The sequence below is a fragment of the Lithobates pipiens genome, unplaced genomic scaffold (assembly GCF_037356315.1).
Source record: "Lithobates pipiens isolate NorthernLeopardFrog02 unplaced genomic scaffold, aLitPip1_a1.2 Scaffold_3, whole genome shotgun sequence".
NCBI classification, from domain to species: domain Eukaryota; kingdom Metazoa; phylum Chordata; class Amphibia; order Anura; family Ranidae; genus Lithobates; species Lithobates pipiens.
The window spans coordinates 122,517,005-122,543,443 of NW_027507790.1; the positions used below are offsets into that span (position 1 = coordinate 122,517,005).

The 26,439-nt window shown below is 40.5% G+C and overlaps 1 protein-coding gene and 1 long non-coding RNA gene across 2 annotated transcripts in view; one reads left to right on the plus strand and one right to left on the minus strand.

The window, feature by feature from the left end:
• Nucleotides 1–3,523: 3,523 nt before the first annotated feature.
• On the plus strand, nt 3,524–4,830 carry LOC143940644 (uncharacterized). Its single transcript, XR_013263903.1, has 2 exons — nt 3,524–3,665; nt 4,262–4,830. It is a non-coding gene; the product is annotated as an uncharacterized LOC143940644 (long non-coding RNA).
• The window catches only part of COMMD10 (COMM domain containing 10), a 546,504-nt gene continuing 524,862 nt past the window's right edge, over nt 4,798–26,439 (minus strand). Inside the window, exons 6-7 of the mRNA XM_077462236.1 lie at nt 11,112–11,171; nt 4,798–5,951 (exon numbers count right to left, since the gene is read on the minus strand). Of these exons, the coding sequence (XP_077318362.1) occupies nt 5,913–5,951; nt 11,112–11,171 (99 nt within the window). The 3' untranslated portion in view covers nt 4,798–5,912. The remainder of the gene's footprint in view (nt 5,952–11,111; nt 11,172–26,439) is intronic.

The window sequence follows — 26,439 nt, forward strand, 5'->3', positions numbered from 1 at the left end:
CCTTGGAATATGTTGATAAGCAGTAGAATTGCTATGTATTTAATTATATGAATAGTAGTAGAATAGCTACATATAGACAAAATAGTGTGAGGCATGTTTTCCATAATGGTTTTGATTTTACTAATTAATATAAATCCATCCTCCCACCGACAGCTCCCACTCTGTTAAAAAAAATTCTTAATGAGTGAAAGATATTAGGGGGAGGAGGTCAGGTGGTCTACCTTGAACCAGGTGGAATATAAAACAGAGATAGCAGCATATAGATGCACACTGAGATTACCTTTTCTTCTTGATCTAGGAAGCAATACATTCTTTAGAGTGTGCATCTGTTATAATGTCATTTCAAAAGTTGTTTTCAGTTTTCCAAATTGGCAGCTTTTATTAAAATTACCACTTGGTGATCCTGCCATGAATGTCCTTGTTCAGGCACTTCATGAACAAGGACTGCCCAAATGCTACTGCTTTGTCACCATGTCACATGCTCCCCTGGTTCAGACTACAAGCGGCCAAGCTGACAAACATGGCACACGCATGGCGCACAGTTGTAACTATCAGGATGCTGGTTCGGAGCAATGATTTTCAGCCAATGCTGGAACAAGTGCATCGACACATGAAGTGGCTGAAACTGTCTGGAGGGGATCAGTTGCGCTGAGATGCAAAGCAATAAACATGAAAAAGTCAAAACAGTATTTTAACCCCCCCCATGGCTTCTCTTGTGGAGATTCTGTATCATTACATGTATTGACTCACATTGTCCATTATATTCAAGTTTTTCAGGCGCTGAATAATGACATAAGCATGGCATATATATCTTGGTCTTATTCATGGGTCTGCAAGAGGAGGACTTGGCTTGTTTTTATTAGTGTTTGTTTGTGTCTGTTCGTCATTGTTTTAAACATACATTTGTGGTTTATCTAATAAAATTGTTTGTGATCTTTGATACACGTAGTGCACTATTTCTATTTTTATGCTTTTAAGCTGGTTGAGCCGAGACAGGTTTTTTATTCTCAGTTCTAATTGTCTGATGGCAGCAAGAACGGTAATCCAATATCATTGGCAGGTGACTCATGCGCCATCCCTTGTTGAGTGGGTATCAGAGATTGATCACTACCGCAGGAACTGGATACTGAAGAACACTGAGCATGGCTCTCATGGAAGAAGTTCAGAGAGTACTCTGAATTGTAAGATCTTTTGGCAGGATGGAGGTAAGTCATGCTTCTGGAGTCATGCTGTGATTTGCCCCTCATGGCTGACCATCCCTGGTTATGTTCTCATCTCTCTCTCCTTTATTTTTCTTCCACTTTCTTTGCCTTTCATTTTCCTTTTCTCTCCCTCCCTCTAATTTCCCAAACTCCTCCCTCTTTTTTTCCCTTCCCTTCATGGCCCATCTGTATGACACCAAGGCCTGATTTCATGCAGACTCTGGTTCTTTTTGACTAGGAGATGGGAACAAGGCTAAGAGACAAAACTATGCACGAAAACATAGGAAATGGGGCACAGATCAATTAGCAGCAGGTGCTCTGGACTGAGGAGTCAAAACTTGAAATATTTGGCTGTAGCTAAAAGCAGTTTGTTCACAAAAAGGCTGTAGAGCGGTACAATAATCAGTACTTGCAGGCACATTTGGGGCTGCATTTCTGCAAATGGAGTTGGAGATTTAGTCAGGTTTAAGGTGTCCTCAATGGTGAGCAATACAGGCAAATATTTATCCATAATACAAAATCATCATGGAAGGTGTGTGATTGGCCCCAACTTTATTCTGCAGCAAGACAACCCCAAACATGCAGTCACTGTCATTAAGAACTAGTCCTGGAAGTGATGGTTTGGTTACCTCAGAATCCTGATCTTGACTTTGAGTCTGTGTGGTATTACAGTACATGAAGAGACAGAAGGATTTGAGGCAGACAGATCTGTGGTTAGTTCTCCAAGATGTTTGGAACAACCTACCTGCTGAGTTCCTTCTAAAACTGTGTGTAAATGTACCTAGAAGAATTTAAAAACTGATGCTGTTTTCAGAGCAAAGGGCAGTCCCACCAAATATTGATTTGATTTGGATTTCTCTTCTGTTCCTTTACTTTCCATTTTGTTAATTGATAAAACAAAAACTATTAAAACTTCTATTTCTGAAAACATTCCAAATTTACAAAAACATTTTTCACCATATTGTATATGTGCTAGAAGGGTCTTAACACCCTTGTTCTGGGAAGTGCTCCATCAATGCCCCAAAAACTATGACCAAACTGTGATGGACAACAGGCAAGTACTGACAATCAGGTAGCTGGTATAACAGGCTCCCAATGACATCAGCACTATGCAGCCAATTATAGTGCTAGATAATCAGAAGCTCCTCCTACCAGCCCCTGGTGTTACATTTAAAACAAGGGGTTAACTATGCACATTTGAGTTGTTAAAGTGCTTTAGCAAACAATGTTATCTAGTTAATGTTTACATCTCCTTTATTTGGGGTACCCTTACAATAAAAAAAAGCTAAGCTAATTCTGTAAGTATAACATGTAGGGGCATATAATTCATTTTGGCAAGGCATTGTCTTCTATTGCCTTTCTGTGATGTCAGCTCTGCAGTGTAATATTTTTATTGTCTATTTAGCAGTTAGTCATTTTATCCTTCCAATGAGCTGAACCAATGTGTGAAATATTAATCTGCGCCTGAGGATAATGAGATTCCAAAAAAGGAGAATAAAATAAATAAGTGATACATAAATATTTTAACCGCCACAGTTAACCCTATGTGCTAGACCAACACAAATAACAACTATATACATGAAATGCAAACCACACTGCTACTTCATATAAAATAATCTTAAAAATGAATTCATCTTTATAATGAGTACCACAAATATTTGTGATATGAAGAACACAAATTCTATACCAAAAGTCCCAATATAACAGTGTACACCATATAAGGTGCTTGTGCTTTTGTAAACATATAAGGTGCATAATTTCAAAGTGCTTCAGGTGTCCCCATGTGGACTGACACTCACCAGAAGATGTGGACCTACTATTTCTAGATAGGTCACAATGTGCTTCTGGGATAGCGCCCTTGTTTTATTTTCATATCACAAATATTTATAGTGTACGTTATTTTTTTTTTACGTTTATTTATTATGAAGTAGCAGTGTGGTTTTCATTCATTTATACAGCTGAACAGGCTGTTGTCCATTTGATTCCTTGAGCCAGAAGCCCATAGCCTTCCTCAATAAACTCTCACACTCCAATGGCTTCTGATACATTTGTTCTTGCACTTTTCCTGTAGTTCAGATTTCTGCAAAGGAAAACATTCACACAAAGCTTGGTATTCCACTGTCATTTTATTTCACAACATAAGCCTTGAGGGGAAATCATTGGAAATGTGATATAAATGATCCTGTGAACAACTGAGCAACATGTAAAGTACTGTAAATCAATTGATATTTACAATTTTTGACAAAAAAAACAGGGTGTTTATGCAAGTCACAAAATTACAAATACCCAAGCAGTCCATGACTATAGAATGATTATGGAAGAAGAGATACAGTAAGGATGTTTTCATAAGTTTTGCATAGAAGGGTTCGAAACTGACAATTTTTTTTTGTTGCCTGCATTGTCAGGACGTTCTATCTTGGTCACTATATGAAAAAAGACTTATCATACAGCTCTTAGTATAAGGCATGGGTCTTCAAACTATGGCCCTCCAGTTGTTCAGAAACTACAATTCCCATCATGCCTAGTCATGTCTGTGAATGTAAGGCCGCGTACACACGGGCGGACTGTTCGCCCAACTTAGTTTGTCAAACAATCCGACAAACAGTCCGCTCAAAATTTGCATGAGCGGACTTGACCACACACGATGAACGAACAGTCCGCTGAAAGCGTGCGCGATGACGTGAACGCCACGTACGACGGGACTCGAAAAACGACGTCCTATACACTGCAATGCAACCTTCGCCGTGTAAATTCTTTCTGAGCATGCGCGAGACTTAGTTTGTCGAACAAGCCTACACACGAGCGGACTGTCCGCTCAAACCAAGTTTCAGCAGACAGTCTTACGGGAATTCCGAAAAACTTTGTTCGTCAGACTGTCCGCTGAAACTGTCCACTGAAGCCCACACACGAGCGGACTGTCCGCTGAAACACTGTTCAGCGGACAAAGTTGGGCGAACAGTACGCCCATGTGTACGCGGCCTAAGAGTTTTACAATGCCTCATGGGATGTGTAGTTTCTCAACAGCTGGAGGGCCGTAGTTTGAGGATCCCTGGTATAAGGGCTTGTGTCAAAGGGCTTTACAGTTTTACGTAGATTGTATCAGTATGGGATGCTGCTGAGATTATTCAGAAGTCAATGACAGGTAAATATGACTTGCAGCTGACCTTTTTTTAACCTGCATTTGACCTGCTACAAGTGGGTTTTGCAACCCATAGACATACAGATTGGATTTGAACACATTGGTGATTTTCAAACTTAGGTTTAAGATAGTATCAGTAGCCTTAACATGTAAAACAAGAAAGGAAGCATGAAATTTGACATTGAGGACCTATCCTTTTGAAGATGCTAGTTGCCTGGCAATTATGTTGACCTTAAAGTTTTAATAAACTCCACAAAAAAAAAATTGTAGTGGTATAACTTCAGTTGCGTATTGCTGTGTCCCCATTTCCCAATATCTTCTGTCTAGTTGACAGGTATCAGACAGAACAGAACATTATTGAAAATGCTCCAAGAGCAGACAAAGCAATAAAAGCCTTTTTTTTCTAATGGTGTGGAGGTGGTCTAATCTGCACACTTGTTACCAGATCAGTGACTCTGAAAGTACCCTGAGGACCTGCATAACATCTAATTTCAAAAGATGATCTGCAATACTAACCCACATAAAAGTGTTTATTTTAATGACAGGCTTGTTGTTTATTAAAGTCTATAATTATCTACTAATAAAGAAGGCCTGTGCTGTATAAATTGTGCCCAAAAAAAGACAAGCTGAGGACAAAGGACTAGTCCCTAGTATTGTTCCACTACAGTTGGTCATTAGTCATTTACCATTCCTTGCTCCCTGTTGTGTCTCTGTGTGAAGGTGGTCATCTGTATAAAAATGCTAAGCTTTGCTTCCTCATGTCAGGGCTGTCCCCCGATGACTGGTGATGTTATTACTGATGGGGTAATTACCAAGAAGCAACAGTTTGGAGAGAGAAGTTTGGAAAGCATATATCCACAGAATAAATGAAGATGAAGCAAAGCTCTATTTACATTAGAGGTACCACATCCTCTCCAGCAATGAGAACATGCAGATAAGTCTACAGAACCAAAATGCCTAGACAGACTCATATACTGGGAAGTTTTCCACTGAAAATTCAACAATTGTCCAATGGAGCATACAAACGGTCAGATTTTCCGCCAACAACCTATCATCACACATTTCCCGTTGGGAAATCTGATCATGTTTACGAGGCTTAAGAGAGCAATTTTGATAATGAACACCATTTGCACATTTTGCACCATTTGCACATCTTTTTGTCCTTTCTTACTATATCACATTTTCCAAAAAAGTGAAGTGAAATGTTATAAAATACATGCGACGCCAAATTATTCTATTTGTAAGCTTTAGATAGGATATAGATACATTTATTTATTAGTCATGCTATATTTTATTGGGAGAATGAAAAGATCATTACTATCTTCTGTTTTATTAAGAGAATTCATAATATAGCTTGTATTCACAGGATCCAACAAGAAAGTAAATTAGACTCTCGGCATCCTTCACAATGATCTCCCTCAGCTAATGTTGCTAGTCTAAGAGGAGATAAGCCATATAATTTTACAGGAAGCAGCCCATTGATTCCTTTAACAAACACAGCTTGGTAATCTATCTTCTATACAAAATAATGAGGTGGCAGGAGTGCAGTGGAAGAACCCGTCTTTAAGACATCACGTAAGGGAATCCAGCTGTGCTTGGATAGTCTCAAGCTATTAAAGAAGGAGAAAAAGAGATTTCATGAAGGATTATTTACACACACACAAAAACCATAACAGTATTGAAGCTACACATATTAAATTTACTTACGTAAAAAGTTATTAAAAAAAAGTAGCGGAATCTCAGAATATCTATTTCATAAAAAGCCATTTAATTTAAAAGTGTTAATGAATATTCAAGATTTCAGAGAACCGAACACCTGTTTTTATAATGGCAAATTACGATTTCTCATTTGGCACTATAGTAAAGGCTGTGCTGCAGTGGGAAAAAAAATTCAGCTTTGATTGTGCTTAATCTTCTGTGCACAGCTAGGTAAATTAAGGCTCTTTTTAAAAGATGGAAATTAAACGCACAATCTACGAACATCATTTTCATGGACAACAACAGCCCGATTTAAAGCAATAGTGGTGAATAGAGTAGCATTTATTTTGTTGGCTGTTATTTTTTTACCATTAACCAGAAAAGTCCATTACTTTGGAAGTGTATTATTTCCTTTGATTACTGAAATGGCTCAGAAATCTTTTATGTGCTCGGAAGCATGGGTCATACTTTTATTCTAGTATTTTGTGGTGTCCCCTGGGTAAGACATAGATGTATACAAAGTTACTTTGTGTCTATATCTTTTGTTACTTGGCATGGTTAAGTTCACCACAAGTTTGCATAAATACATTTTTGTTGCATTAAATATAATGCTTATATTGTCTGATGTAATGTCTGATGCAATTTCACAGTGCGATTTCTGTTGTGACAGGTGCGATTTGAATGTAATTTCTGAGAGTATTTGGAATAGCTGGAGATAAAATTTGCAGCGAACCTTCACTAAACTCGTGCAGCACATTTTTGTTTTTTATGTGAACAGCCTTCATTGGAAATAAAGCTTTTTTAGATGACATGCAAATCTATGCTTTTCAGATCGCATCAGCACAGCCATATATATATATATATATATATATATATATATATATATATATATATATATATATATATATATATATATATATATATATATATATATATATATATATATATATATATATATATATATATATATATATATATATATATATATTAGAAGGCTGGCAAGCTGCCAAGTTTCTGCTTCCAGAGAGAATAAGGGGAGAGAAGTTATGATTTCAGTGCCTCTCTTTTGAACGAGGTCCCATTCACATCTGGGAATTCTATAATCCCCGGCAGAATTGTGCAATTCAGTAAAATCGCACCAAACCGCTCAATGCGTGTTTGGATGATATTATTATTAATAGCACCCGAAACGTGCAAATGAAACAGGCATTTGGGTGCGCAACAAAATGAGCACAATATGCTCAAAGCCGTGCTTTCCATAAACCTGGCAAAATGAGTATTAGAATGAATGCAGGCTCTCCTCAAAAGGGTAATGCACCGCCATGCATTTGGGGACCGAAAAGGTCAGTTGCGGGCAACCCCATCTCCTCAAAAGGGTAATGCACCGCCATGTATTTTGGGACCGAAAAGGTAAGTTGCAGGCAACCCCATTCCTTGTAAATTAACTTGTCAAAATAAGTCAGATACGGGAACACCTTAGGTGAAAGGGCTGGCATACGGGACCCAAAAGGGACCGCTACATCAGCAGAGGGATCTGCTGGCTCCTGAATCTTCAGGGTATCACGCACAGCTGTGATAAGTGCTCCAACAAGAGCTTTGTCGCGCACGGACCCGGGTGGGGACTCATCCTCACTGTCCGAACGGTCCTGGTCAGCCTCATCTGAAACGAAAGAGCAGGGGATACCAGCCTCAGCAGGGCCCGAGTCTGCGTCAGAGCTCTCCCCAGAGGAGGGGGGGGGGCACCTTTTTTAAGCTCCTTTGCGCCCACGCACCGCCTCCATCTTGGCAACTAATAAATTGAGGACCGGCGACAAGGTGTCCAAAGGCACTGCACATTCCGCAGGCAAACCGGTTGCAATTGCCTGGATTTTGGGGGAAGAAACGCCAGTTTCTGAAGTCATGCTGACCCTACCCTGTCTGCCACCTGAAGGGGACTTAGGACAGTGACAGTCCCACCCTCCTTACTGTTGCTGGCTGAAGGGCTCTTTCCCGCAGGACTCACCACCCTGAAAGGTTTTGTGCTTTCCAGCAGGTAGTGCCTGTGGTCTCTGTTGTCTCCCAGGTGCAGAGGAATCCGCTCTGTGTCAGTGGAAGCTGCTGCTAATGGCGCTGAAACTGCTCTGCAATGTGCTCAGGCTCCAAGGAAATGGCCATCCAGCGTCCAGTATAAGGACATAAAACAGTGGGAAAATGGCCACCAGAGCACAGGGACACATACTGCCGCTAGAGAAAGCTGAAAAAGTCTTCAGGCTTCTAAAAAATGGCTGCCAGCGTCCAGTATAAGGACAAATCACAGGAAAAATGGTTGCTGAAGCCCAGGAGAGCATGCTTTCCCATCCCCAAACCTAAGATGGCCGCTGAAGCTGAAACCATGAGGGACAGAGCTGAACAAATGGCGGTGATCCGCACTGCAAGGGACACAGGCACAGCCTGACAGGCACCGCCAGGGACATGAGAAACAGGACTCAGGACACAGCCAGCTGGTGCAGCCCCCCCCCCACAGGTGAGAGGCCCCCGGAGAGAGCCCTTGTACAGACACACACACACACCGCTCAGCAGCCACATGCAGCATCCCCCACAGGGAGGGGGAAGATAGGGACAGGAAGAGAAGAGAGGGAGGTGAGGGACCCCCGAATCGACCTCCCAGGGAATGCCCAGCTGCTCAGCCCCACGAGGCAGGGAGAGCTGTATTTACCAGTCCTGAAGAGCTGGGAGACATTCCATTACAGACCCACTCTCTGATCAGTACAGGGTGGCTGCTGGCCTCAGCACACTGTGACACAGACATCAGTAGCCCGGTCATATGTGTGCCCCGGAGCATAAAAGCTCACGACCACCTCTGGAGCTGAGGTTTTGTTGTGGCCGGCCTAGCGCAGAGCTGCGACCTGCACGCGCTCGATGGCCAGGATGGGGAGACTACAAGGATAAGGGTATCCAGCCTGTCACCCAGCCGGCTGTTGATAGCAGATCACAGGATCTATCATCTTGCGCAAAATGCCAAGTTTCTGCAGAAAAAAAGACGGACTGATGGGGCTGTCAGGGTACCTAGGTCCTTCTCCTTCACTAGGCAAAATAAAACTGATGACTGCATGGCAGGCTGTGGGGTTGTTACCTAAGGGACAGTCCCTTGGGCGGAACTGGAAAGTTATGTGTTTTACATAACATGTAATGCCTAGTATTCTCCTAAAGGTGGCGTAACAAGCCAATGGCTAAGAGAGGAGCTGTGTCGGTCAGTGAATATAAGAGAAATCAACTGTTTCCACCGAATTTCGGGTTGGTCAGTGAATGGGGGGAAGTACGGGTGCTGCAGAAGGTAGGCTGCCAGTTAGGATGGGCAAATGCAGCGGGAAGGGCGCTATGGGCTCGACAGGCCTGTGTTTGTCTTCTTGGTGGCTGAGGGACTCTACTTGTGCTAGCCACCTCACCAGCTTGAACTGTACTTATGGGACTCGCCACGTCACCAAGTGTTACTGCAGTGCTGGATGTATGACCAGGATGTACTAGGCCGCTGGTGCTTGCCAGTTCACCAGAAGGATGAGCGGCACTAGTACTGGGTCTCTGCTCCATATGAGAGCCCTACGGTTCTTGCACCTCATCAGCAGAAGAACAGGGTCGGGTACACCTGACCTTGGCAGGGACTTCCTCTTCACTCTCATCTGTCATGCTTACAAACATGTAGGCCTCTTCACTAGTGTACCTTCCATTGGACATTTTGGCCTCTAAATTTACTAGTACAACTAGTGAGACTCACAGGAACATTTGACTGTCAGCGACTGCTTCAAACGCTACCAAAAATCTGTTAGCGTTTGCAGGGATCAGGCCTGACTCTGCAAATGCTGCAGTTATGTGTTTTTTGTTTTGTGAGAGTGATCGATTGATACTGCACTTGGGTGGGCTGGGCTGAGGGGCTAAATGCTGGTGCTAGCAGGTATCTGGGCTGATCCCACTAACACTGCATTTTTGGGAACCCTAAACTACTAGAGACGCTAGTATAGATCTGACCAGATCAAATATATTAATCCGTTCAGACACTATACTTCTAAGGGAGATGTATGATACATGCTTGGGTGTTATCTCTACTGGCCCTAATCTGATGCTGCCTGGAGCGGCGCAGTCCCTAACTGATGTCACCCGCTGGGTGATCAGGGGCTTAAACCTTTATTAGGTAATATATGGCGGGTGCCCTGACGCTATAAAAAAACAAACTAACCAGCGTCCCCTGTAACACTAATTTGGTGATCACTGGTGACAAGGGGTGAAAGGGTTAACTGGGGAGTGATCAAGGGGTTAAACCTTTATTAGGGGGGTCCCTAGACCTATCTGGGGCTACTTCTAAGTACCCCAACACTGATCATTGTCACAAATGACACTAGTACAGTGATCAAAGAAAAATATGAACACTGCACTGGGTGACACTGTGACAGGGAGTGAAGGGGTTAATGGGGGGGGCAATCGGGGTGTCACGTGTACTGGTGTTAGTGTAGTGCTGGTGCAACTTACTGCGAGATGTACTCTCTGTGGAACGGAAAAGAGCTCCACGAGGGGAGATGACATCACTTCCCTTGCCTGTGTTTACACTTACAGGCAGGGGAACGGTTTCATGCGCCAGAACCAATCACCAGGTCCAGGCCAGAAATCATTAGCCTGGGCCTGGAGACTGATTGGTTCTGAAGCGAATCTGATCATCACTGCCCCCTTGGCAGCCACGCTCCCAACGTATAGCTACGACACTTCGCCAAGCCGAGCCAACCTGCCACAGTATAACTGCGGCGGCTGGTCCGGAACTGGTTAAATACTCCAATTGCAGCTATTTTGTAGCTACAGTTCTTGGTTTGGTTCCTTTCTACGTTTACATTTTGGGTGGTCTGGTGTACACTGGGTTGTCTGCTTGCAATGTTCTAGAGAACAAACAATAAAGTTGATCATCAATTAATATGTGTAGGTATATTTGCTGAGGTAGATAAGGAGGTCTAGGGGTGTCCCCCAGAAATAGATTGGGTGACTCTACAGAATTGTTAGAAGGACTGGCTATGATGACAATGATATTATAGAGAAAAGCAATCAGTACTCACCTTGTTATAAAACTCCAAGAGCTCCTTGTGGTTAAACTCAATAAAAACATTCTCCCAATTCTGTAAGAAAAAGAAAATATATTTAAGAAGCAAAATAATGTGATTCTGCTTATTTTTCACAGTGTAGTCACTGCCAAGAATACTGTAAAGCATCTGGTTAGTAAGATCAAAATACATTGGTACCTCAAAATACATTTTAAGAAGAACAAAAGCATCTAGCCTTCATGCGAGTATACTCGGACCACAACCAGTCAATATAACCCTTACTACTTCAAGATCAAGGGCAGCATTTTTCTAGGGCCTCTTGTGCATGGCCATACACAATCAAATAAGCCTGTTGTTGTGGCACCTGGGAGAAAAGCATACATTTCTCCCACTGAAATGCATTAGCAAATACTCTGCACAACTATACGCATGAAATCTCCAACACTTGCTTTTACATGTCTACCTTATGGGCGTATATTTTTCAAATTGTAAAATGGCGACAGTGGCAAGCAAGTGACCTCATGTGGTTATTATGCATAAAGACAAAATATATTCTCAACAAGCAGCAAAACAGCTTTAAAACAAGTCATCCCTGACCACTCTAGCTACTTGTTATGTGATGTAATATATTCTCAAAAATCACAACAAAGATTACAAAGTCAGTTTTTAGGACAGGTTCACACTGCTGTGATGCCAGGCATCGCATGTAATTTGCACTGCACTCTGGTGCAAATCACAAAAGATGCAAATTCAGCTGTACAGATTGTATGGCTGAATTTGTATCGCATTTGGACTAACGTTGTGCAGGACCCTTTTATTAGTCCGTACCAGAATTGGATTGCATGGGTGATTACACCCATGCGATCTGAATCCTGTCCGAATTGACAGCTCGCACTTTGATATAAGAACTGATCTGGGGGTGTCATTAACTTTGTATGTAGCGAGTTGCATAGGGGAGTGTGAACTGCCTGCAAGTTGTATGTGATGCAGGAACCCCCTACTGAATTTGCACGGGTTCTCGCATCACAGCAGTGAGAACCGAGCCTCAAGCCCCATACACTCGATCAGAAAATTGTACCAAAAATAATGATTTCGGAGCGATTTTACAATAATCTATTTGTTAGTACAGAGAATTTCGAGAGCCGATCAGGACAGTTCATCCGATATTATTTGATCGGACGTGCACAGAATTTTTTTTTGTTTAATCAGTACAGATGTTGTTTCGAAAATGCAATACAAATACACTACAACATATTCATTTCCGAATTTTTATTCTGTCATACAGATTTTTTATGAAATTAGCATGCAAAAATAAGTATGGTCGTTCGTCCGTTAATCTCATTGTGTGTACCAGGGATTTCTAATAGCTTATGCCGCGACAACCAAATTGTCCGGCGGACTTAGTCTAAAGGACCACATTACGCTGAACAATTCGATTGCGTGTGGGCTGCAGTGGACTTTTTCATCGTAAAGTCCAGCGGACTTAGAAAGTAGTTTTGCATCAAAATTTGTCTGCCGGACTTGGCTTTCAGTGGACAATACGTTCGTCAGTGTGCTAATCCGGAGTACTAAGAATGATGCATGCTCAGAAGCAAGTACGAGAAGGAAGCTATTGGCTACTGGCTATTGAACTTCCTTTTTCTAGTCCCATCGTACGTGCTGTATGTCATCACGTTCGCAATCGCCGGACTTTCGGAGTGTCCGTGTGTGGCCAAGTCCGTTCGTTAGAAAGTCCACCGGATTGTTTGCCAGACTATTCGATCATGTGTACGCGGCATTAGAAACACCTGCATGTTTGTGTGATTGTGTGACAGGGTGTGATTTGTCATGCGTTCACTTTCAAATGGGTCATTTGAGTATGAAAACTTGAAAAGTTTCCCATTAGATTACAAATACCTACCAGGTGGAAAACTTCCCTGGCAACTGCTGAAATTGCAAGATTGATAGTTTGGTCATCTCCATACTTACTGATTGTCGATGATTTAGAAAACATTGAAAGCAATGCATTAGCATGAAAGCCATGCAAATAACATTTTTAGAAAAAATAATCAGAAGCAGCAGCCTTCATAATTCTCTCAAGAATAGTTTCCTTTGTGGAAACCTGTTTGTATACACAAGTACCTTACAAACAAATGGGTACTGAACAGAAGATGCCTTTTTTGGCAGGACCACAGGTTAAATGGACCAGTGCATATGAGCACCGTCATTCCTTACAGATGTGTTATTGCACAGAATTACATTCATAGTTGTGACACTGCATACCAAAATAGTCAAACTAATGCCCCGTACACACAGTCGGATTTTCGACGGAAAAGGTTCGATGGGAGCCTTTTGTCGGAAATTCTGACCATGTGTAGGCTCCATCGGACAGTTTATCGTGTACGGGGCATTACAGTTTATTGTAATTCAGGAATGTTAATTGTTATGTATTGTATTGTTGTATTTTTTATATGTTGAGTCTTTTGAACCTTTTGAATTTGAATCTTTTTGAATGTTATGTATTTTTTTTTCTTAAAAAATAATAAAAAAGAGTTGAACACACTAGACTACAATAACCTTGCCTTATAGTCTCCTCAGTATCTACCATAAATGCATATTATTGACGTTAAAGCAGAGCTCAGCTGGCACCATATGTAAAAGTTGGGTTCCTTGAGGAAGACAATACAGAAATGTGAAACACTGGAAATATAATTTAAAAGCTGATACATCTCTCAAAAGTAATTATAAATCATTAAACAATGCATTCTAATGTACTCAAATGTGAAAGCATTGGCTTTCTTTTTAATTAAATTGACGGCATAGTTCAGGCTATATAACAATTCTTGACATGAAGTCTGATTAAATGCATTGCCCATTTTTTACTGATTGGAAAATGCTTGCAGGATTCTATCAAACACTGCATTCCAGCGATGTAGACACAGCTGCTCAACTCAATAATATTCTGTAAGGAGTTATGCAAAGTCAATAATACATTAACTCTCTTTAAAGTGAATATATGTTAATGTCTTGCAACCAGTCAACTCTTTTCTAAATTTAACAGTGAAATTGGAAATTTACAGGAACTGACACAATACCAATACACCAAATACATATTATTAGGTATTCTCTGAGCACAGATGGAATGTTTCAGGCCACATCAGTTACAAATGTTAGAGAAGAAAACCTGTGCTGGGAGAAATATGCAGACTATCATTGGTTAGCTCTCTTCTCTATAGTTGCTGCCTGGAAGTTTCTAATACTCTAGTGGCTTCAGTGCTTTTCAAGTTACTGATATGTAGCATACATGCAGATCAGAGGGGGAGGGGGTGCCCCCATGGCTTTCTCTAGGTTTCTCTCAAAGTGTATTGATCAGTTTAGCTACAATTAAAGTCGTTGTAAACCCTTACAGACCACTTTTGACTACATGTAAGCCTATACTAAGGCTTACCTGTAGCTACCCTGGATATCTCATATACCTGCACGGTTTAGGAGATATCCCCTGTATCTGCATGTGCCGACGCCATTGGCACATGTGCACTGAAGCAAATGGCACACACATGGCAATCAGGGCGCCGCAATACCTGGAAGTGACTCCGGGGTGAAATGTCGCCGGCTAGTGCTGTGTACGGGCACCGGTCTCCGGTGAGTGTTACATAATGAGCTAGTATGCTATGCATATTAGCTCATTATGCCTTTGTCTTGCAGGTCTCTTTTTTTAATGTGGATTTACAATCACTTTAATGAGCTCGTGGGCTTATACTTGTAGTTATCTAAAAAAAAACAAGATTTTTGTAATTACCATGAAATCCATTCCTTGGAGTTTATCAATGTAGTAGCAAAGTCTTTTTTTAAACATATACCTACAAGTAAGCTTATAATAAGGTTTATCTGTAGATACATTGAATTATCTCCTAAACTTGGCACTGTTTAGTAGATATTCACATTGCATGCCACCAGAGATGTCACCGCTACATGTGCTCTGAAGGGACAGCATTCTTGTGCCATCCCTTCAGAGCTCTGTGCCGCAGCTGTGACTCCCATGCCCATGGGCTGGAGTGACATCATCGTGGCTCTGCCAGTGAGACAGCTGGAACATGCAAACCTGAAAGATCGATTGGGTGAACATTGAAGACCTGTCAACGGTGACGGCATGCCGCTGGAGGGCTTTGCTCTATGGCAAGCATTTTATAATGCGCTAGTATACAATGCTACTAGCACATTATGCCATTGCTTTGCATTTTTTTTTTTAAAAAGACTATGGTTTACTACCGCTTAACGGGGCACAGAGTTCAGATATTCTGAGCCAATATGCTATAAAGCTTTATAGAGGTGGAAATGCACACTATCAAACAAAAAAGACTATTGACCAGCCATGAATAACCCTTCTCATGTCCAGCATTAGGACCAGTGTCCATTAATGAACTATAAGAAACTGATTTTACAGTAAGTATATAAATCTAATTTCTTGTTCATTAAAGACAATTTTACATTTCAAAACCAAATGAGGGGTGTTCAACAGTAAAGAAACACATTAATGGACCCACCTAACAAAAACAATAGAATTGGGGGCAGCCTGCATCCCAAAGAGCTGCCTGAAGAACCATATTATGTCCAAAGCTGGCATCGGATGAGGCCTGAAAATCCAATTGGTAAAACATAGATAATGTGTTAACAAAAAGTCATGTCGCAACCTTGCAAATCTAAGAAGCTGTTCCCCAATGCCTAGAAGCACTAACAGAGCTTTGTCATAAGAAAGGGTAGAACCATGTGTTTAAGACCAGCTTGTATTTGAGCATGATTGATGAACTGTCTGAGCTACCTTGAAATGGTCAAGCAAAAAGCTGGCTACCCTTCATGGGGACCATCACGAATGACAAAAAACAAACAAAAACAAAACGTCAGTTTTTTAATAGAAGCAGTAGCTGAACGCTAAACTAGCATGGTAAAACAGCATGAACTACATCAAGGCACTGAAGGGAACTTTCCTATAGCCAGACAGAGAGATGGAAGAGCAATGTCCTGTTGAAGTAGAAGGTCAAAAGTACTTTAGGAAGGAAGGCGGCCCTAGGCCTCAATGCCACCTTATCTTTGTATAAGACCAGATAGTGTTCATTTCAGGATATGGCAACTGGACCAGGCACATTCATTATACAGGTGTTGGTAAACAAGGAACGCAACTTTATGGGTGAGAGTAAAAAGATGAATGTATAAAATTGGTTCAAAAGTAGGTTTTTGAAAATGCCCAGTCCCACAGTCACAGGTGAAGGAGCTACAAGAGAAACACTCAGTACAAAAGTTTTGACCAACAAATGGGAAGTGGTCTTTGAACTTAGGTTGTAAGGGCTGAGATTGTTCCCCTGATTGTACTCAAGGCCAAATGCTGAGTCAGGCTTAATTACAGAAAGATTAAGATTTTTCTCATTGAGTATTATCTCGGATGAAATCTTCTATTTTGACACCAGGTGAAGTGGACCTGCTGGGTGTGACGGTAGACCTTAAGGGAAGTACAATTCCTAGCTTATAACAGCATGAGAAATACAGACTTGTGCTTTAACAGCTATGCCAATAAAGCTATGATTGTGAAGCAGGGTAGTAAACCAATCTTTGGCACAGGATATTTGGTTGATCTAGATAGGCCAACAGGGTGTTTGGAAAAAGTTTTATCATGTCAGAGTACCACATCTGCATGAGGATCAGGGGAATAGCCTACATCTTGACCCTGAAATGCAGAAAAGGAAGGAGTTTTCTAGGCATACAGCATGCTGTTAAACCTTGAGGTCAGAAAGTTCACAACAGGCATTCCCCATACAAGTCCTGAACTACTGTATGTAGGTACAATTCCCCTGGGAGTAAATATTCTTGACTGAGGTAGTTTGTCTGTCAATTGTCTAAACCTGGAATATGAATAGCAGACAAGCCCTATGGACACCAACCTGTCCGGTTTGCAGTTGAGCATGGGTGCCATCAGGTCTATGTCGGGTATCTGCCGACGAAGATAAAGTTAGTAAAATAGCTCAGGGTGCAAAAACCACTCTTCAGGATCCAGCTGTTGGCTTGGGAAGTTCTTTGCCAGTTTTCAATGCCAGGAATATGTACTTCAGACACAACTGAAACATGCAGTTCTGCCCAAGTCAGAATAAATTTCCCTTCTCTAAGAGCTGTCTGACTCCTGGTACTACCTTGATGATTTATGTTTGCCACTGTCAAGGGGTTGTCAGATTGGACCCTGACTGTCAGTGCCTGAAGGAGGGAATCCAGTGCTGAAGGGCATGTCACTCTGCACTCCAGAACCCTGATAAGCAATCAAGCTTCCTCTAATGACCATATCCCTTGAATTGGCAGGGAATCCAGGACTCCTCCCCAGGCTGATCGTCTGACATCCGTTGTCAGAACTTTCCACGCCATGGGGAGAAAAGATTTTTCTATATCCAGCTCTAGGCTGGATAGCCACCTTTCCAAGGTTTACTTGGTTTAGAATCTCAGAGGGTGATTCAAGGAGAAAAATCTTTTTGTCCCATGCTCTCAGGAGTTACAGCAGTCTTGATTGAAACATGAGCATACAGAACTGCACTAAAGGAAGTTACCATTATCCTCAACGCCAATGCTAAAGCAAATGGAAGGGTTTTCAAGGAAACTTTGGAGAGTCTGAAGCTTCTCGTGTGGAAGGAAACTCATGCCAGGGCTGTGCCCAGGACAAGGCCCAGATATTGCAGGCACTCTGATGGTTCCAGGGGCAACATCGTAATATTGAGGACCCAGTCAATGTCCTGCATAATTTTTTTGCACGTTAGCCCTGAGTCAATTCCTTTATTGCTAATCCTCCAGATACTCCAGGGACAGAAGAGCCAACACTTTTTACGAATACTTGTGCCTGGCCAGGCAAAAGGGCAGAGCCACAAACTGAAAATCTTGTCCCCCCCACTGCAAAGTGCAGGATAGCACTGATGAACTGCAAACATATATGATATGGAGGTAGGCATCCTTGATGTCCACCGAAAACACCAACACAAACTACCAGAGAGCATAAAAACTCAGCACCACAGTGCCTTCTCATGGTGCAATAGTCCACAGACACAGTTAGGAATCCAGTGTGGAAACTTAAAAACGCACCTCAGGCCAAAGGGCTACATTTTTACCATGACAGGCATACTCCACAGGGTCTTCATGGACTGTGCTCTGTCACAGCAGGTCACAGGTCCAGTACAAGAGTACTGTCTGTACTCTCCTACTGGTGTAATTACAGGCAATTACTAAAATACAAGTCAATTCCAAAATGCACTGGGCCATTCATCTGTGTACTTCTCAAAAGAAGTATGGCTGTGCAACATAAACCACTGGAGAGTATCAACTACAGTGGTTCAAAGTAAATTCCATTGTTTTTTTTTTAATTATCTAGTCATAGTCCTCAGATTATTCCTAATGAAATAAAATGGCTTGATATAAAGCAGGTTGTAAAAACAGGACATGAACTGAACCAATCGTGTTTATAGGAATTAGCCAGAATATAACATCTGATTTGTAGTTATACACAGCATTGGCATATTTAACCTAGGCACTGCACTAAACAGCAACAAAAGATGCCTATACAGTATATTAACGGGCTCAGATCACAATACAGTTTTCTCCTAATTGACTGTTATTTTTCCTGATACCACATCATATCTACATATCTCTTAACCACTTGCCTACTGGGTACTTTTAGCCTCTCTCTGCCCAGGCCAATTTTCAGCTTTGCGTGCTGTAACACTTTGAATGACAATTACGCGGTCATGCAACGCTGTTCCCAAACAAAATTTTTAGAATTTTTTTCACACAAACAGAGCTTTCTTTTGGTTGTATCTACCATAATCACCACTGGGTTTTTTTTTTTTGCTAAATAAACACACAAAGACGGAACATTTATTATAGTTTGTTATAAAGTTTTTGCAAACAGCTAATTTTTCTCCTTCACTGATGTGCGCTGATGAGGCGACACTGATAGGTGACACTGGTGGGCACAGATTGGAGGCACTGGTGGGACTGCACCGCTAATCAGTGCCATGATTATCAGTATACATGTCCCTTTTACAGAAGCTAGTTATCGGCTCTCTTCTCCCTTCCTCACACTGTCAGAAAAGACACGCCGATAACCGGCGCCTGTTTACATCCTTGATCAGCTATGTCCAAGCTATGTAGTAAAGAGCCACTGATTGGCTCTTTACCTCAAGCTGCGATCACAGAGCGGGTGCACGGCGGGTGCGATCACAGGTGGCCATCATATGACGGCCTCCCAGAACTAGCCGACTGCGCTGTAGCCTTCATGCAGGTATAGCGCAGTCGGCAAGTGGTTAATGTGGAACTTTACCCATAACTGTTTGATAACAAAAGAACATACATTGCGCACTAAGAATTATGCTACCAAAAAGTGTGTATTGTGTAAATTGCATACAGCATTGCTCATGTTTCTTCTTGCTGGAAGCCAACATTTTGTTGAAGTCCAGAGCAGTCAATTCTTTATTGGACTCTTCCCCCTCTCCTTAGTCTCAACTAAAAAACGATACTTTACTTTCTGTAATTATAATATGTACATTTTCAGCCTTGATTGCATGTCTTAACAAAGTTAGAGAGGAAGGCTGACAGAAGCTTTACAGTGGTGAGGTTCACAGGCTGCCAATGAGGCAGAAAGGAAAGAACAGAGAGCAAATGAGCTTTTGCAGTGGATTATTTTAAAATTTAAATTTTTTAATTGTTTTACATAGCTATACCTGCAAAAGTAACTAGCCTGAAGTGAAGTGATCTATCAAGACCTAATTTTCTGACTAAAGTTCCACTTTAAATCTCACTTCACAAAGATGGATAACACACTTTATTTAGCCTGCTCTGTAATGAATATCATTTTTAACACTACTAATGCGATTACAACACAATCGGTGTTCTTTTTTTGGTCTTCACAAAGATGATCACACAGATTAGTTACCCCTAACACCAGCTTCAGAGTAGTGATAACTAGGAGTTTCAAAAGCTATATACAGAGAGCAGGAAAAAAAAGATAACAGATAAATGCTAACTATATGTGGAAAAATAAACATTAGACATCGTGGTGAAATTAATGTTTGCAATTTATAAACATTTTTAGGGGAAAATTATCAACAGATAGAATAAGTCAGAACGTACCCATCTTATTAGCGTATAGGTGCATAACAACTTATCCATCTTAATAAATTTAGCCTATGCCATGTGTTTAACATGCATAATATAAGGTGGCATAACATTTCAGGTACATGGTATATGGCAACATGTAACCTTAGTTTCATGGTATAGAGCAACATGAAACCTCAGCACTATTTCCCATGCAACTTGGCATCTCTGTAATATAGCCCATACAAAGTTGCACATTAGTTACAGTGATCCTTTTCTAGGTTAAATATGGGGCCATTCCAGTGTTGACCTCCATCCTTATGGACTAGATATACCTGGCTGTGATGCTGACCCTTTATTAATTCCAGAGAAACCTATTCCAGAACAAATATGCAAATCAGAACTTAATGACCCAAATATTGAAACCAGAGGGTCACCATGACATGCAGGCAAACAGCAGTTGCACTGGCTTCCTCCATGTCTACCTCAGGATAGGTTCCATTTCTTGTAGCTCAGCAATTCTGTGTACCTTTTCTTTTATTATTTTTTTTAGAGTTAGGTTAATGGGCAGGGCTATAGGCTAGACATTCTGTATACAGGCTTTATACTACACAAATACTATTCAGAAAGGGGAGGAACACTTGGGGCCACAACTTTAAAAAGAACTACCCCTGCTGGCAGCCAAACTTTTAAAGTTGTGACTCATGTATTTTGAGTGTTTGCTCAGGGCCCCAAATGTCAGTTATACCTTTGCTCTGAGATGTCAAAATATGTTCTTGCCAATATACATTGAATCTGGAAAACAGGTGGTCCCAAAATTCTCATTAAAGATATTGACTCGCTCCTATGGTTTAGACTGAACAGGAGTGTCCAACCCATGGCCCAAGGTGGCAATGAATGCAGCCCAACCAAAATCGTAAAAATACATAAAAATGTTGATTTGTTTTGGAATTTGTAAAATGCATTTACACTTAGCGAATACATGTGACCAAAGATTTCATAGTATCTCTTTACTGGATTTTTATAAGTTTTATCCTCGCAAAGAATAATATCCCACTCTTCACAATCATGCCCTATTCATGTCATCAGTTTTTGGATGCACCAATATTTGTAAGTAACTATTTTCAAGGATGAAGAAAATGAAGGGAAAAAAAATCGAACCAAAATATTTGATGAGCACCTTATGAATTCATTGAGAATTGCTATTACATCCATCGAACCTGATATTGATGCATTCATTTAGTAAAACCAGTGTGAAATATTGTAATAGTTTTATGCTGCCCTCAATATTATAAAACATGTTTTATTACTCAGATAGGTATGTTATCTATATCAGTAATCATTAACGTGTGAACTACCTGACTTTATCTGCTCATCAGCTGTCATTATTAGTGTGTTTTATGCGTGGCCCAAGACAATTCCTCTTCTTGCAATGTGGCCCAGGAAGGTCGAAAAGTTGGACACCACTGATTTAGAAATATATAGCATCATTTAAATTCGTATTTGTTTTTTTTTTAGAACACATAGGATGAGTTAACATAAAACTGTATTTATGAACTTTACGATTTCAAAAGCGGATTATTACAAAACCGCACATTAAGAACTAAAAAAAAAAAGTGTCTTCACCACAATAATTTCTAGCAGCAGTGTCTGCACATCATGCTAAGCTATGATTTCGCAATTAATTTCAGTAACCTAAGCTATTCACACATGAACTAATTAGAGGCGCGTTGTAAGAGAATGTTTTTTTACTTGTTATCAAAGGCTGTGGATGATTATTCACTGTAAAGAAGAATCATCCAATCTATAATAGGCAGTTGAAAAAAGTAAAACTAAGGTATCTCAGTATTTTCACAGATGGGCTACATTTCATTTTCAAGTAGAACATGAGGTTTTACTTTGAAGATATAGCCCCTTTTCAAGCATGAACAGTCTTCTATTTGTACTCTGTAATAGAACACACATAAGGTTTGCGTCAGCTGAAATTCTTACATGAAAGAAAGAGGGTCAGCAAAAATTGCAATACTGCTTTGCCCTTGCACTGCTTTTCTATACGTATTCCTTAATGGCGTAAATACAGAGGATGGATGAATGCTGCTCGGCCACTGGCAATAGCAGCTTCTATTTTGTGAATACATGAAGGAGTTTCTTTATGGTAACTGTACATATTCAATGTCACAGAGAGCCTCTTCCTCCTCCAGACTTTTGGCAGCGCTATGAAATGTTACGTCTCTGGGAACCATCATTGTTGCTAATGGCTTCAACGCTTACATACAATGTTTCTTACTTCTCCAGCCAACCAGTGAATTCCTCCTGAAAAGTAGCACACTTCTGTGTCTTCAGCCTTGTAGCTGTATATATGCAGGGTCAAATCGAAAGGCACTGCTGCCTCTAAATGCTAGTCTCACAAGAACTGGAGTAGCAATTAGTGATCTTACTACTGTGCTGCTCACTGTCCTTACTGGGGAGGAAGCAGTACCTCAGGATTTGCAAGGCTCTCCCTGCTTTTACTTCATCCATTCTGAACATCTGTGCTTTCTGAGCTTCTCTTACTGCATTTTATGTTTAATATGTTTAAGTTAAAAATACAGAATAACAAAACACTAGACTTAGCCCTGACAATCTAGCGTGAGAAAATATAAGCACACTACCCAAATAAAAATACATTTAAAGTGAATAAAAACAAATCACACATATAAAGTGTCCATATATATATATATATATATGTGATATTGTGTCAAAAATTTTTAAAAACAGTCCAACATGTGCTCAAAAACAAAAACAATACATATATATATATATATATATATATATATATATATATTGAAAAAAGTGTTCACTTGATGTGTTCTTCAAATAAAATCGCAGCCGCTTACCAGAGCAGTTGAGATGGGCTCATGCAAATAGATTCACCAAGAAAAATCCTCTCCTCATGATCCTCTGCACACTGCACCTCCTCAATGGGACTGGGCTATTGAGGTAAAGGATCTTCTCTATAGATATTCTCATATAAATGGATTAATGGAAGGAAAAGGCTTCATAGTGTAGTACTTCATACATAAATTTATTAAAAAATATCAGGCACTCACATTCAAAACATCTGTGAATATCACAATGGTAACACAGCTGTGGATCTTGCCAAAAAAGCTGCTACGTGGTGACGTCTAAGGAATGCTGCTCCACCCGATGTAAGAGGCATCAGCTGAGACCGGAGGCTCAATAGCCTGGTCCCATTGAGGATGTGCAGTGTGCAGAGGATCACGAGGATAGGATTTTACATGCTGAATCTATTTGTATGAGCGCATCTGATCTCTATGATCCGAGGTCCAACTGTTCTGGTAAGCAACTATGATTATATTTGAAGAACACATTGAGTGAACACTTTTTTTCAATATATATATTTTTTGTTTTTGAGCACATGTTGGAATGGTTTTCAACTTTTTTGACACAATATCATATATACATGGACACTATATATGTGTGATTTGTTTGTATTCATTGTATATTTATTTTTAATTGGGTAGCGCGCTAATATTTTTCTCACATTATCATTAGCTCTAGTATCCAGGCTATTTTAAGCAGCAGCACCTTCAATATAATAATAATAATTTTTTAGGATAAGTGCAAATATAATTTGTATTACACAATCTAGGGTAAGTACAAAATAAAAAGAAAACAAAAAAAAAAACACCTAAGAAAAATGCAACAGTGTTCCAAATTAGTAATGTTAACCAGTGGCTGGTAAGGGTGGTACCTAAGATAAACGGTCCAAAGTACTGGAGCTTAAACAGATACACAATGACCAGTATCAGAAAGCAATACGTGTGTTCAGGACCAGCAGCAGTAAATACAGTCATTAAACAAGGTCAGAGCCTCACATCTCCATCCCCGGTAAGATGTAACGGTACCAATCCCAACTCTGTTGGACCACTTTCCACTTTTTTTTTTTTTTGGTCAATTTACCACATTTCTCTTAACCAATAGAATCTAGGCGGCTGAATGAGAGACCCTTCTTAAAGGTAAACTGACCTGCGAGGCAATCTATCAATCTGTATCAGATCACATGCAAGACACAACAGTGCAACTGCTCAAATGGGAGGCCTTGAAATGTGTCATTAGAGGGACCCTTATTTCAGAGGGTGCCCCTTGAAAAAATAATGCTCTTTGGATATTACACAGTCTATACAGGATGTCCATGCATTAGCGCCTTTTTCAGCTACTTGATCAGATGTACTACCGACATAAGGACTGCATACATAGAATTAGTTACGAATTTGGCAGACTGTTAGCTAACTCTATACGTACAAAATAGGATGTACATATATTCCCAAACTGCAATGTCCTAAGAAGGGGCTGGTACAATCCTCCAAGGATATTGCTTCAAAGTTTCATGAGTATTATAAAACTCTTTATAACATCACCAACCCCTTCACAAACTCCATCAATACGGGGGGACATGAAAAGCTTTCCTAGTATATATCAATCACTGCTCTGCCCAGATTAGATCAGTCTGCCGTTTCTTCATTGAATACACCATTTACTATTGAGGAAATATTGCAAACGATTGATGCACTTCCCTCGGGCAAGAGCCGGCGCCCAGATGGTTTTTCAATCGCATTTTGTAAACAGTTTCAAGACACCTTAGCTCCCATTATGGATGTCACATTCAACTCATTCTCTAACTAGTGAATTTTTCTCACCAATCACAAGAAGCTCATATTACTTTTATTCTTAAAGATCAGAAAAAAACAGCCGAATGCTCAATTTACTGCCCAATATCTTTAATTAATGTTGATCTTAAAATTTATGCCAAATTATTGGCGGATAGACTGCAATTGGTCATTCCATCTATTATTAGTCTTGATCAGGTTGTTTTGTCCCCACTCGTGAAGCATGAGATAATACTATTAAAATAATATCACTGATTGGATTGGGCAAGGAATGGCTTTTTGGGGGACATGGCCAAGTTTGAGGAGCCGTGTCTTTCTGATCAAAAATGTATACAATACCCTTTCTAAAATATATGGAACCCTCCTATTTCATGTGAGAATTAGGCTTTAAATTGGCCTCTGAGAAACAGGATAAAGTATTTTTCCTTACGTTTAAATCAACTTTAGCTTCCCATTTGCTAGAAAGAAACTATAAAATCATAACCAGATGCTATCGTCCTGCCCTATTAAATAAGATCAAACCGGGCATACAAGACCAATGATGGAGATGTGGCGAGCCTGGGAGTACACATCTTCACATGTGGTGGTCTTGCCCGGCAAAAAAATATTATTGGTCTGTCATATTCTGTCTAAGCCATTTGATCATGAGTAAGAACTGGCCAGAGACCCCGGAGGTTGCCCTCCTATCTCTGGTCCCAGGACCAATTACATCTATCAAAAAAGAAATGTTTAGATTTTTGCTGTTGGCAGGTAGAGCTCTGATACCCAGATATTGGAAATCAACAGTAATACCAACAATACGGGAATAGGTTGCAGAAGTGAATCATATGCGCATGGAAGAGTTGGTAGCTTCAGCCAATGAAAAACGATTCTAAGTTCAGTGAGGTATGGACTCCATGGGTGCAGTCTCTTGACTCTATATGTTTACCTTTTTTGAGTTATTAGTGATATTGGCTCGACCTTCTGGGTTAGAAACCCATATATAAAATCTAAACGTTTGGAATTTTTTGATTTAAATCTGATTTTTTAAAATATTTACATCAAATTGATTTTAATAAAATGCTTTTAGAGTAAAAATCTATCTAAAAATAGTTTTCTGTTCCCTCAATGTCACAAAAAAGGTATCCCAACTATACATCCTCTTGAGAGGTGAAACTTCACAAAATGGGAAGAAAACCTGATCCACTGTGTGATAGGTGCAGGGCGGCACCTGGAGATCTGATTCACCTCCTCTGGCGTTGCCCAAAATTACACAGGTACTGGACGGAGGTTCTGGCTACACTGAATCTGGTGTTCCAGACCACTGTTCCTCTCGAACCACTACATTGCTTACTGGGGGTGCTGGAGGGGGTGATAGAGGAGGAGGGGAAGAGAACACCCTTTGCTAGAGCACTATTCCAGACCAGAAAGATTATATTACTAAACTGGAAATCAGCTACACCTCCCAAATATAAAGTGTGGATACAACATGTTGTTAAAGCACTTGTAATGGAGAAGTACATATACCAGCATAGAGGGAGTCCCGATAAGTTTGATAAACTATGGGGCGCATGGCTTGATGTGCCGGGGCTGAGTCC